Consider the following 13,801-nt stretch of genomic DNA (forward strand, 5'->3'; position numbering starts at 1 on the left):
GAACGGGCTGTTGAATTAGCTTTAATATCAGATGAAAATAGGATATTAAGCGAGAAAATCAACCAATCAGAGGTCTCAAGGAGAAGGAAGCTTACATTAGATCCAAATCAGAAGGTATATAGCTTAAAGGAGGTCTATGAAGCAAGGGACACTATTGTAGTAAATACAACAGGGAAGTAAAGTTAACTAGGTTATTTCTTTTAATAAATATAAGCTTCTTTTATTAGTATAAAGAAATTAGATTAAAATTAAGCTTCTTTCTATTGATTTCTATATAGTTGAAGATATCGAGGTTATGGTGTTGAGGCTTAAAGCGGGGTGACGGGAACCCGGGGTGACGGGAACCCGGTCCCGTGACTTATATCAAAGACCAAGTTCTTTCCCGCCTTCCACGCCGCCTACCAAGCTACTATTACAGAAAGTAATATCCAGGGAGGTTTTAGAGGAGCCGGGCTTGCTCCCCTTGACCCAGAAAATATCATCTCAAAGATGGATGTGCAGTTACGGACCCCGACGCCTCCTATAGAGGTCACGGCACCTTCGACCCCCTGGGCTTCAAGGACCCCAAAGACAGTACTAGAGGCTCAATTATATTCTAAGTATCTAAAGACATAGATCATTAATCATAAAAGCAGCTCCTCAGAGTCAATTATCCAACCTGTTAGGCATTTTGAAAAGGCAACAAGCGTTCTTGTCTATAAGATAGTCCTACTAGAGGATAGGGTAAAACAACTTAAACAAGAGAATAAGATAGTAGGCCGGCGCCAGAGGGGAAAACGAACTAGACTACAGAAAGGAGGGCCCCTAGTTATAGAAGAGGCATCACAAGTAATTGATCAGATGGATGTTAATACGCAGGTAGCGGCCGAGTCGTCGAGAAGTGGTGGTTGCAGAGGGTCAAGGGGACCGAGAGTTATGCATTGTAGCAAATGCGGCAAGGCCGGGCATAATGCAAGGACCTGTCAGGAGGAAATCGAGGTTAATGTGGAAGAATATAGCGATTAGTTTTAATTGATTTAAAAGGTTAACGTACATGATAAGCATGTGAACCATCCAAGCATGTGAACCACTTTTCCCTCCTACACCTAACATTTCACTTAATCAATTGATTTATCAACCACCAAGCATGTCAGACCCAAATTACGAAGCTAGAATACTTCTTGCCCTTCAGGCACTTCAAAATAATCCTAAATTAAGCCTCCGATGCGCTGCAGATATGTATAAAGTTAATCGCATAACCTTACGTCACCGACAGAATGGTCTCCAATCTCGATGCGATTGGATTCCAAAATCACGCCGTTTATCAAATCTAGAGGAACAGATTATAGTTCAGTTTATTCTCGACCTAGATACGCGAGGATTTCCTCCCCGACTGCGTGCTGTTGAAGAAATGGCCAACCGACTGCTTGCTGACCGCAATGCACTACCTGTCGGCAAGCGCTGGGCTCATAACTTCGTCACGCGCCATAAAGAGCTTAAGATGCGCTTTTTTTTCGTAAATATGACTATCGGAGAGCCAAACGCGAAGATCCAACTATTATTCGCAATTGGTTTACGCTTGTAGCGAATACAATTGCGAAGTACGGCATTCGATCCGATGATATCTGGAACTTTGACGAGACTGGCTTCCTTATAGGCATGATTGCAAGCGGAATGGTTGTCACAGGCACAGACAGGCGTGGACGACCTAAATCAGTGCAGCCTGGAAACCGGGAATGGATTACGGTCATTCAGGCGATTAATGCGGCAGGCTGGGCGATCCAGCCGTTTATCATCGGTGGGGGCCAATATCACCTCGCCAACTGGTACCGAGAAAGCAACCTCCCAGCCGATTGGGTTATTGCAACGAGCCAAAATGGGTGGACAAATAACGAGCTAGGTCTTGAGTGGCTAAAGCACCTTGATCGGTGTACAAGCAACCGATCAGTTGGTTCCTATCGTCTTCTGATCCTCGATGGCCATGAAAGTCACCACTCTGTCGATTTTGACAGATATTGCGAGGAACATAAGATCATTACACTTTGTATGCCACCTCATTCGTCTCATCTACTCCAGCCTCTTGATGTTGGGTACTTTAACCTACTTAAAAACGCTTACGGTCGAGAAATTGAGCCTTTGATCAGATGCTCTATAACACATGTATCTAAGACCGAATTCTTCCCGGCCTTTTATGCCGCGCATCAAGCTACTATGACCGAAAAAAATATCAAGTCAGCCTTTAGAGGAGCCGGGCTTGTTCCCTTAGACCCAGAAAGTGTGGTCTCAAAGCTTGATGTGCAGCTGTGGACTCCAACGCCTGCTGAAGACGTCGCTAACCCTTCAACCCCTTGGGTCTCAAAGACGCCAAAGTCCGTGCTTGAGGCTGGCTCTCAGTCTGAATACCTTGAACGACGAATCAGAAGACATCACAGTAGCTCTCCAGAGTCGGTTATTGAAGCTATGAAGTCTTTAGAGAAGTCAACAAAGGAATGTATGCATAAGATTACCATACTGACAGCCAGGCTGGATGATGTTCAAGAGGCAAATAAGATACTAAGCCGGTGCCGAAGGGCAAAAATAACCCGACTACAGAAGGGAGGAGTAATGATAGTAGATGAAGCAAGGCAGGCAATTGACCAGATGGATGTTGATGCGCAGGTAGTTGCAGAATCGTCAAGAAGTAGCGGTCAAAGAAAGTCGGTCGGACCGGGGGTTCGGCGCTGTGGAGTGTGCGGTAAGCCCGGACATAATGCAAGGACGTGTCAGGTAGTAATTAGGATGTCTGGGGAAGAATATAGTAAGTAGTTTTAATTGATTAATTGATTTGTTGTGTTTTTATGATGATATCTGCCTATATGGTGTAGGAAAAGTGGTTCACATACTTGGATGGTTCACATGCTTATCGATGGTGCCCGCAATTACGTCGTAATTCGCTCCGACCACGTGACGACTTATCCCCCGCAAAAAGCGGCCCGTGAAATCGTGTGCGCGGCGCCTGATAAGTGCATTTGATAAGTTCCCCGCAACTTATCAGGCCCCAGACAGGAAACAAACACCACGTCGAAAGGCCTTGATCGACCAAGATGGCCGCAGACGACTCGTACACGGCCGCAGACGAGCGTGCCCGTGCCGCCCGGAGGGCGGGCCTTCAGGCGAAGAAGGACGAACAGCCGGCGAACACGGCACGGAGTTATGCTGCGAAGCAGCGGGAGTGGAAGGCACGTTCCCCCGGCCGCCGCCCTCTCTTTTCCCCTTTGCCCTTGTCTCTTTTTTTTACGTAGAGTCCCATAGGCGGCTAATAGACGAGAACTTATAGGCCTGGTGCCGTACGCCTCGGGCTGCGGCAGACGGCTCACTTTATAGCTGGCCCGACGGCGAGCTCGTAACTCCAGACAAGCTAGCAGCGTGGCTCAAAGAGGATATCCTCTTACGACGCGTTGCCTCGCCGCAAAAGAAACCACGGGCACGGGGTGGCAAAGGAAAGGCTGTACAGTTACGGCGGCAGCTCGAACAGGAGCAGCTCGAGGCCGCGGCCCTGGCAGAGGCCGAAAGCCTAGCCGAAGCCCTAGAGGTCCCCCTGGCTGAGGCCGCCGAGCTGCTTGCGGACGACCGCGAGGGCTACGTGCCACCCACGGCCCTTGCGCCAGCTGCAGCAGACCTTGCCGAAGGATCTCTGCTTACGAGGGGCACTATCGACGCCTATATCGCGGCCGTTATCGAGCTCTGGCGGCTCCAGGTAGCCCACGGCAACGCAAACACGGAAAACCCCCGGGGCGCCGCCGTATGAGGCTTCCTTGAGCAACGCGGCCGGCAGCGGGGGAAGCACGACCGCGCCTCCTTTAAAGACCGCGGGACTGACGGGATCCAGGCCGGCTATTCACCCGACGAATGGCTCCGGGTCCAGGATCTCCTTCTCAGCGGGGCCGCATACATGCCGCAAAACCTCCGTACGCGAGTTGACCTCCTATTCGGCCACTACTACCTCTTACGGGGGAAAACCGCCGTAAGATGGAGCTTGCAGACCTGTCTCTACTCGACTATCCGTCTTCAGAAGGCCCGAGCCCCTGTGGCTGCCTCGTTACCCTTTTGCAAGACGGTAAGCTAAACAAGACGGCAAAGAAAGAGTTCATGGGTGCCCTCCGGCATAAGGACCCCTTGTTCTGTACGCAAGGGGCCTTAGCACAGCTCTTCTTCTGGCGCTGGCACGTTGCCGGCGAGCCGTCCCCGTCCTTCCGGCGCCGCCAGGACTGGTATCGGATCAAGGTTCTTGTCGGACGGGACCGCGAGCAGGAGCTCTCGTACCCGACGCAGCTACAAGAGACCTGGCGTATCTTCGGTGCTGCTGGCCTTATGGCGTCAAAGAAGACGCACCTCCCGCGCAGGGTAGGCGCCCAGGACGCGGAGACCCACGGCACGTCGCTCGCCCAGATCTCGCAGGCCGGCCGCTGGAACCAGAGCGTGCTCTGCCAGGCCTATCTTACGCGTCTACCGCGCCAGTTCATGCGTATTGTTGCCGGCTTCTCGGCGTCACCCGGGGACTACTTCCTCGCGCGTGCGGCCCACGAGCCCCCGTACGTCTTACAAAAGCAGCTCTGGCCGTGGATCGAGGAGTGGGAGCCTCGCTTTGAGGCTCGCGCGCGCCGGCAATGCTGGGCAGAAGGTGGCCTCGACGACGACGACCTAGCCGCCGACGGCTTCCTTAAGCTTATGCGGCGCCTGCGCATAGTACTGTTACAGGACCTGGCTGTATTGCAGCCTCGCTATCCGTCGCTACCCTTCTTCGCCTACGCCCCTTTTAACGGGCCCGAATGGGATGAGTTCGCCGTCGCCGTTCGCTCTGACGCGGTAGGGGCTACGGAGCCGTTAAGCCTGCTCGTACAATGCGCGCTGCCAGAGCTTAGCGGTGTGTTAGAGAGCACACGCGAGGCCGTCTTACAGAATAGCCAGCGGCTGGCCATCCGGCTAGAGGCCCAGCTAGAAGGAATTCAGGACGGCCTCGATGCCCTCCTCCAAGGCAAGGTCCCTGTCACCTTTACCGGCCACTTTGGAGCCGGGCCAGCAGTGTCGCTGGCGCCGGCGCCGGCGCCGTCGACAGCCCCTACCTTGAACTTCAATACGGCTCCGGCTCCGGCTCCAGAGCCTCCAGTACCAGGTATGCCCGTCGTTGCAGCCCTGGCTAAGGTCTTTACAGTGCGGGATGTCTGGAAGGAATGGGAGGAAGGGATTGCAGGTCAGCCGGCCGTACGGGTGCTAGAAGAGACGTGGGGAAGCCGCTGGCGCCCGGGGAACGGGATCAGGGTGCAGTTCTGTCGCCGGAAGGTGATCTGGGACGAGCTCTTGGCCCGCACGGCGTCCGGCAAGAGCGAGGAGGAGGCAGTTGCAGAGCTAGAGCTCTTACGCGCCGGCCAGAGCTTGAATCGGCTCATCGACGAGCTCAAACAGCGCCGCCGGCGGGGCCAGGGCCAGGGCCGGATACGGGTACAGGTAGGGACCCCCGTGCCCGATGACCCAGGCCCGGGACCAAGGCCGACTCGGGGCCAGGGCCATCGGGGGCGCTGGGCTCGGCTAGGGAGAAGGCGGACTGCCCCTCGTCGACAGTAAGCTGGCCATCAGGTAGGATCTTTATATATTTATAGCGGTAACTAGTCTGTATCCAGTTATCTATCTAGAAGGCATATTCTTTTATTAATTCTTTTTTTTTTTTTTTTTTTTTTTTTTTTTTAAATATTAAGGAGCAGCAGGATTAGCGCATTGCTATGTCGTAGTCCTTGCAGCAAAGCCTGGCCCCCCAGCCGCTGCACATGCAAATATCTCAGCGCCCGCTCATCTATACAACGTCGCTCTTGAACCAAACGGACCGCCAGAGCGTAGCAGTCCTCCGGCCCTGAAATTGCATCGATTTGGCTCCTAACCGTCGAGATATTCGCGTGCGCGGCGCCGGGCACTTATCAGATGGTAGTTGTGTAATCACATACGATTTCCCGAAATTACTCCGCAAAACGACCCCACGATAAGTTCTGCTTATCATGTACGTTATGGTGTTTTTAGAAGTAATCTTATTATCTAGGTGATAAAAAGTGGCTCACCTGCTTATCTGGCTCACCCGCTTATCAAACACGTTAATTGCTTTCCGAACCATATATATACCAATGACGTATGTTACCCTATACGAAATAATCCAAATATGCTGGACCAAACAAAACCACACATTCGGGCCATGAATGGCGCGGACACACAGAACATACACTGCCGATATTATAGAAAAGCCATTGGTATATTTTACGATTGATATGTCGAGCCTTTGTTAATCCCTGGGATATAAGGGTCCAAATTAGAAGTATAAACTATCAATTGGCTAATTCGCAGGTTTTGCCCCGATCTCTTGTGGGCGCTAGGTAGGAACTCATCTAAAAGTATAATAACTAAGAACTTGCTTGACAGTAACCTTAAGCTCCCATGTTAAGACTTGCTTCCTTTCATACCGTCCTCGTCTAAACTGATCATAAGACTACGCGGAAGAGGTCAGTCATGGACGGAGCTAAGCTTTAGGCAGCATACTCACATCTTGGTCGGTGGCACGATCTTTGCTTAGGCTGGAAGGAGGGGTATTATTCACCATGACTGACAGGGGTTATTTATTTCACACGGTTAGAACCATGACAAGTTCAGTGTGCTCTGCGCTGCAACATACATTTCATCAGAGACTTCTGTTGCGGAAAGGAAGAAGCGAATAAAAACCGAATCTTCACAATCATGTGCCATTTTCCGTGCGCCTGAACCTCCCCCATTCTGGGATCCAAGAATTGTCGATCGGCGTTCGTGGTGAGATATAGTAAGTAATAGAAGTCCTAACACTCTCCCCTTCTCGGTCCAGCCTTTCAGTAGCGGATGCGGAAGGAAAACCTATTCGAGACTTTCCGCCACCGGCAAAAAAAATCATTTTCTCGACATAATGCCTATCATATAAAGTCTCATATAAAGTGTCAAAATGTAGCTTCGTCATACTTGCCGCCCTGCTGGTACAGTAATCGAAGGTTGACCGAAATGTTCCTGTACATAGTATCACCTTCTCGAGTGATAGCTCACGGACTCGTGTCCGCTGAATAAATCCAAGCAGATCCGTCTCTTTGGCAGAAACCCCAGAAAACTTGCAACGCTTTAGGATGGGCAGCCTATCAAGTTCGACTATGCGCTGTAGAATGGTTTCGTAGTAGAAATGACCGACTAAGGCCGAATAACCCATTGGGATCCGAAGATAATCTATTTCCAAGTTTTCAAGTTGGTTGCATAGCCGAAGCAGTCCTGAAAGGCCGACAAAGTCGTTTTCATCTCCAGCTTCTGCTTGTACCTCAGCCGCATCCTTCTTGGAGGATCGCCCCACGTCCTGTTTGTTCTCTTGTAGAGCTCTACGAAACGCGAAAACCCGAGTGGAGAGGCTTATTGATAATGACCTTAGGGTTGCCAAAGTCTTGGCAAAACCGGAGTCATTCCAGTCGATTGCATTGATTTGATCGCACACCAAGCTAGAACAATGCATGTCCGGTTCGCTGAAGATGTTGAGGCTGTCAATGCGCAAGCTGCTCGCGGCTAATGCAGATACAACTGTATCAAACGTGTGCATTGTGCATAGCCACACACTCTTCTGCAAGGGGACTAAAGGCCCTGAATCGGCACGTAAGGTCATTTCTTCGCCGTTACGGACAATGGCTACTCGTAGCGTAAGCAACCGAAGACTTCCGTTCTTGCTGTATTTTGCAAGCCCGTTGAATGCTTGGCTAAGTAGATTGACTTGCATCCTCCGTGTTTCTTCTTTTTGCCAATAATTTTCCTTCCGTGGTTTCCGGCTTTCGCATTCCTTGACAATACCTACAAGATATAGGTACTGGATTAGACATCGAAGACCCCCAGCTTGAATACCCTCAGCGAATGTCCGTAGAGCATCAACCGTGACATTGACATGTTTCGAACGAAAGAACGTCCTGAAACGATACTGTGAGGATTTCAAGGCAAGTGATTTGCAGGTAAGGCGAAGATTGCGAATATCGTCGAAGTCTAGCAGCTGAGCAATGCATTCGACAACGGGTTCTGGACAGCTTTCCAGACCTAAAGGCATGTTGTATATGAAGAGTAAACAAGGATATGTGTGAACGAGGCCGTTTGTTCCTCTTTGGTGTTTAAGATGGGTATCTTGATTTGTATAAAACGGAACGATATATCCAGAGTTAGGTGCACTAAGGTGGCAAAATGGCATGGCCTCGACGCTTATTGGGAACCATTGAAGAATAGGTATGACGAAATAGTAGTTGATCAGACAGCTATCCTCTCACCTAGCTGTTGGTCTTGCTTGAGTGGATTATGTCACTATTTCGCCCATAGCAATCACCTAATGTCCTTTAGATAACCTCAGTCGGCACGACTCACTGCTAGCCATGAGGGAAGGTTTACACCATTGGGTCTAAAGCCTATAATGGCGTGATGGCAATTGCGGGGTAAGACCGCGGTCAGGAGACAATGTCTCTAGGTGTCAACTGAGTCGTCTTGGATCAGATCATAAATTGTAAAGTTGATAAGGAAACACGTCATTGTTACAATGCCAAAAACTCTGTCTAGAAGGAAGTCAGATCACTTACACAACACTACTGTTCCCACATGGGTATTACTGGCGCTGCATTTAGAGGCACCCTTCACTTCAATCATTGCATCAGATCATGCCGAATCATGTTGAGCTTACAACACATTGACAATGAGCAAATCCTTTCTATAGAGCCACGGAGCGTCCTCTCCAGTCAGATGTAAAGACTTTGCCTTCTTTAATGCTATATATACCCCCAGCAGCTGACTTTCAGAACGATGAGCTATAATGACTTCCCATGTATCCCTGCAGATCACTAGTTTCTCAACAAGCACGCAAAACAATAGGCGGTTTACTTACCAACAAACGCATCTTTCCACATTCCATTGCCAACAAAGTACGCACGATGGCTCTTTTCCCTCGCAGCCTTTATAATTCTGATTCCCCCTTTCACCCAATCTTCCGACTTCTCGAAGATTACGACACATACTCCCGAAAAGATCAGAATACTCATAACACTGGAATGATCCACTGGCAGCCCAGGTTTGATATTTGCGAGACGCCTCGGGCTTACGAACTCCATGGGGAACTTCCTGGTATTAACAAGAAGGAGGTGCAGCTCGAGTTTACTGAGCCGCAGACACTGGTCATCCGTGGAAAGTCCGAGCGAACCTATACCTCAGGGAACCCTCCTGCAGGTTTTGTCGAAGGCCCATCTGCGCATGGAGCTATTAAAGGCGATGGCGACGACCACAATAAATCGCAGCCTCAACAGCCAGAAAAGGGCGACAAACATGGCGAAAAGACGAAGTATTGGATTGCTGAGCGCAGCATCGGCGAGTTCTCCCGCACCTTCACCTTCCCATCTCCTGTGGATCAGGATAGTGTCAGCGCCGGCTTTCAAGACGGGATCCTGAGTATTATTGTCCCGAAGGTCAAGAAACATGAGTCCCGCCGCATCCATATTGATTGAACCTAACCGCGAGGCCAGCAAATACGGCGGCGTGCTTGAGCTTTCACTGATCGTAACTTGTCTTATCATTCTCATTTTCCTTGGAGGCTGCTTTTGTATATCTATAATATAATTCGGTCCCTATCTTCTCTCATTTATTAAAAATACACGCTCTCTGCAACTTCCATAGTAAGATCTACAAGATAGTCCTGTTCACAACCACCTCTAGCCTCCCAAGAACGTCTTATGTGACTCTTCGACTGATTGAGTGCTTTTTACTGTCCGGAGTAGTGCTGCGAGGACCTTGTCAGATTATGATGTTGTGGTTGTAGAATTGTAAGGAAGTTTCAGTTGTTTGGCAAAGTTAAGAGAGGCTGGTCGTACTGCATGCGTAGTATGGTAGCATTAAGTTATTTATTTATAAGACTAATATAAATAATATAACTTAAATCTCTGCACAAGTATTAACAGATTTAACCATGTAAAACATCGGACACGTTGTGACATATCACGACGCGTTATAACGCCTAAACCCAAATGTCTCCTCCTTTACTCGATTCATATGGTCGGTGAACCTTCAACTTCGAGATGGCGGACATACCTCTTGACCCTGAACTACCGACCAACCACGAGGGACAAGCCGAGGTCCCTCGGCGTTCTCGGAATCCAGACACCACGACGTCCGCCAGCCTTCTACTTTGGCACCGACAAGTGATGAGGAGCGGAGAATCTTCCGCGTCTGGAAGGGACTCACGCTGGCCGAGCGCAGCAAATATACCATATCATGGGTATGGAACTATGGGGTCGAGATTCAATCCAAAACTTCCCGACTATGGATCTGTATGCCATGTGTGCGCCAGAAGACCCCCACGCTACAGTCATACGAATCCAAAGGCACCCAAAACGCTGAACTCCACCTCTGGAATGCTCACGGCTACTGGGATCCATCAGGACGACGTTCAACACCGCCAGAGAAGAAAGGAGGCAAGAGGGTTCTTGCTTCTATTTCGGACTTCATGAACCTGAAACGTTTCGATCTAAAGGAGCAAGCGCTGGCCAACAGCTTGATCAAACGATTTGATCCAGGAGAGTTCCAGAAGCTCATTGTCAACTGGAGAGTCGAAAGCCAGCAATCGTTCAAGCCGGTTGAACACCCTCGATTGCAACAGATTTTGGAATACCTCAATCCGGCGGTCAAGGTTACGAGTGCGCACATCACGGCGAAGACTGTGCACACACTGGCGGTTCAACAATTCGAGCGATGTCATAGCACGGTCCAACAGGTCTTAAAGAGGTCGCCGAGTCAGATCCATATTGCCTTTAACGGCGCAAGGACTAGGAATCGTCACGCGTTACATGGCGTGGCGGCTGTCTTCAGAGACACAGAGAATCAGCTCCAAAAAGTTGTGCTCGGCATTCCGGAGCTGGTAGAAAGACATACTGGCGAGAACACTGGCGCCGAGATCCTCGAGATCATTAAGTCGTTTAGCATCGAGGACAAGGTCGGTTACTTCACTGTCGATAATGCAGCAAACAATGAAACGGCAATGTCAGAGATAGCAGAAGAGCTGAAGTTCGACCCGGTTCAACGACGAGTTCTATGCATGGGACACATCCTTAACATTGTTGTTAAATCCATTCTCTTCGGAAAGGATGCTGATACGTTTGAGAAATCTCTCGTCAAGGAGCCTTTGACGAGAGCAGCCCGTAACCAGTGGATGCGGAAGGGTCTTGTCGGGAAAGCGCATAACTTCGTCGTTTGGGCCCATAGGGCCGACTTACTGACTCAGTTGCTTCATCAACTGCAACGAGTCTCACTTGCAGCTTCTGGCGAGCCTGAAAGTGGAAAGCAACAGCCAGTTGACGTTGTTCTTGATAACGATACTAGATGGTTGTCCCAATACTACATGATAAAACGAATGCTTCGCTTGCAGCCCGTCTACGAAGAATCCATCGCCAAAGCCAAGAGGCTATTCCGAGACGCTCGGAAAGGTGAGAGAGGACAGAATCCTCCTCCCTGCCTCGAGGAGTCGAGCTTCATCAACGAGAACGATTGAGCGGTGCTGGGGGCATTTGATGAGATACTCTCTGATTTCCACGTCGCTATGCAAGTACTTCATGGAGACGGGAAGTCTCGATATCGATCGTCTGGAGTTAGGGAAGCTTTTGGTTCCATGACTGATGTGCTGGAGGCGTTCGAATTCCTGCTTGGGAGGCTCGAGGACGCAAAATCGCGTATTGAGAGGCATCCTGCGCCGGAGCAATTCTGTGTCAATATCAACCTTGGCTGGAAGAAGCTCGATAAATATTACAATACGTTGAGGGACTCGCCAGCATCCTACGCCGCCGCCGCCTTGCACCCTAGCCTACGATGGGACTATTTCGACGAGGTTTGGGGTCAACAGCATCCGGGTTGGGTCAATGAGGCGAAGGAAATCGTGCAACGTCTATGGGATACGGAATACATAGACCTACAGATCACAGTCACCTCTCTTGAAGGTTCGGTTGTGAAGAGGCGAAAGACAACTTTGTCCTCTTTTGATCGGTATCGCAACCGATACCGTCAAAGCCAACCCTCCGCTGCTCAAGCGGATGAATATATCCGCTGGCAGGCCATTGTGTCTGGGAGCGACAAGGACGTCGCAGACCCAGTTGGGTACTGGGTGCTCAAGAGGTTTGAGTATCCAAGGCTATCTCGAATGGCTCTTGACGTCATGACAGTGCCGGCCATGAGCTCGGAGTGCGAGAGACTGTTCTCCGCCACCGGGTTGATGGATTGATTCCCTACCCTGGACTCGGGGTCATTAGAACCAGGGGGCACAGACAATATGTCGATGGCCATGCGACTGAGACACGGATATGTCCGAACCTGATCCGTCTGACACCACCAGACCAGAGGAGAGCCTTCGATCTTTATAGGCTGGTTGTGGATAAAGTTTTCGAAGTCATCTACGTCCCTGGTTATGTCTTCGGCGACCATAATCTTGTTCAGAAGCGGATCAAGTTCGTTTGAGTCCCCTTGCTGCGACCTAGACGCTTCGCTCAGCGCCTGGGCAGGTCCGAGGGCGGGCGCCATCTTGTATTCTTCCTCCCATATCGAAAGTGCGTCCCTAATGGCAGCCTCGGCCCATTCTCCCTTCCAGTTTATTTCAAGGTATCGTGCTCGCTTCGACGGATCAAGGAGAAGGGCAGTTGCGTAGATAGGAAACTCCCCAGACAAAGCATGGTACTTATCGAGTACGAACCAGCCCATACCAATAGAGTGCAACATGAGAGAATCATTTGTCTCCTAGGCTTCATAGAGCTCCTAGCCAGAGGATCAGAAACTGGTTGGTTGAGTTAGGTGAAAGCTGAGATGATACCTTCTTCTGCTCGTAGTGGCGAAGTAATATATCCTTGATCATGAGGTTTTGTGAGAGCGTCGCCGTCACACCTTGAGCCCACAAGGTCGTAGACGATAATGGTTGTAGAAACACGTGCGTTTTCTCCAGGTGGTCCCAATCAGAAGAGGTGAGAATATTGTCACCTAGAGCTTTGTCGTAGTCAAGTAGGAACTGCTTTGCTGCTTTTTCCTTATCAGATTGACGATCATCCTGTGCCATGAATTTCAGCGCGTATCGTTATGAATACCGAGCCGTAATTGATGCGATCATCCCATGCATCACTGTGGATAGGTGAGTTACGTAGCCACAGCCCGATCCGGTGCAGTTTGCGCAGCGCTGGCACCATAATCCAGCCCCCCCTTCTGGTGTTGTCTGGCTTATTATCTGATCTCGGTGGAGGATTTACCTTCTGAATGGGAGCTAATTTGCATGCAACGCCGCCAGGATGCTCTGTCTGAGCATTTATATGATCTGGGTGGTTTGTCGTATTACCACCAGACGCGTCGTTTAGGATGAAGTTGTACGGTTCGTAGAGCTTATTCCCAGTGATATCGCCAGCAGCATCGAGGGCGACTTGAAGTGCTTCTCGTGAAGACGCGAAAAGAAAGGCTCGAAGGGATAAGTTGATAACATCAAGGATACATCGGATATGGTGCCGTTTTGGATCCCAGTTGATCTGCTATAAATTAGACGGCTAGATAGGAGAACGAAGCTGGAGTACGACGCACATTGCGGTCCTGCATAAACCCGGTTGATAAGTGCTGCAAACATGTTTCGTTTGATGCCGCATTATCACCCGTATGACAGCCGAGCTGATTCGCGATATCGTAAATATCAAGTGTTGAGAAGATAATCAGAGACTGATGTTCACCGGAATGGCTGTGTCGAATCTCTGGTAGACTCAGAAGCTCTCGT

General features: G+C 50.0%; 3 protein-coding genes across 3 annotated transcripts; 2 read left to right on the forward strand and 1 right to left on the reverse strand.

The window, feature by feature from the left end:
• Positions 1-3,126: 3,126 nt before the first annotated feature.
• On the forward strand, positions 3,127-5,657 carry FOXG_06863 (uncharacterized protein). The gene is made up of 2 exons (XM_018385502.1): positions 3,127-3,197; positions 3,296-5,657. Exon 2 carries the CDS (start codon positions 3,988-3,990, stop codon positions 5,578-5,580), a length of 1,593 nt encoding a protein of 530 aa, XP_018242902.1. The 5' UTR covers positions 3,127-3,197; positions 3,296-3,987; the 3' UTR covers positions 5,581-5,657.
• Positions 5,658-8,957: 3,300 nt separating this feature from the next.
• On the forward strand, positions 8,958-9,524 carry FOXG_06864 (uncharacterized protein; the record flags this gene model as incomplete). The annotated part of the gene is made up of 1 exon (XM_018385503.1): positions 8,958-9,524. The coding sequence occupies one exon, from the start codon at positions 8,958-8,960 to the stop codon at positions 9,522-9,524; it is 567 nt and encodes a 188-aa protein (XP_018242903.1).
• A 3,268-nt stretch (positions 9,525-12,792) lies between these two features.
• FOXG_19433 (uncharacterized protein) lies at positions 12,793-13,105 on the reverse strand (the record flags this gene model as incomplete). Its single annotated transcript, XM_018399647.1, has 2 exons — positions 12,793-12,810; positions 12,866-13,105. 2 exons carry the CDS (start codon positions 13,103-13,105, stop codon positions 12,793-12,795), a joined length of 258 nt encoding a protein of 85 aa, XP_018242904.1.
• Between the last annotated feature and the right edge of the window lie 696 nt (positions 13,106-13,801).

This window comes from Fusarium oxysporum, chromosome 3 (genome assembly GCF_000149955.1).
Source record: "Fusarium oxysporum f. sp. lycopersici 4287 chromosome 3, whole genome shotgun sequence".
NCBI lineage: Eukaryota > Fungi > Ascomycota > Sordariomycetes > Hypocreales > Nectriaceae > Fusarium > Fusarium oxysporum.

What these genes read in the sequence shown, in the direction of transcription:
- FOXG_06863 (XM_018385502.1), top strand. Translation starts at nt 3,988, where the DNA reads ATGGAGCTTGCAGACCTGTCTCTACTCGACTATCCGTCTTCAGAAGGC.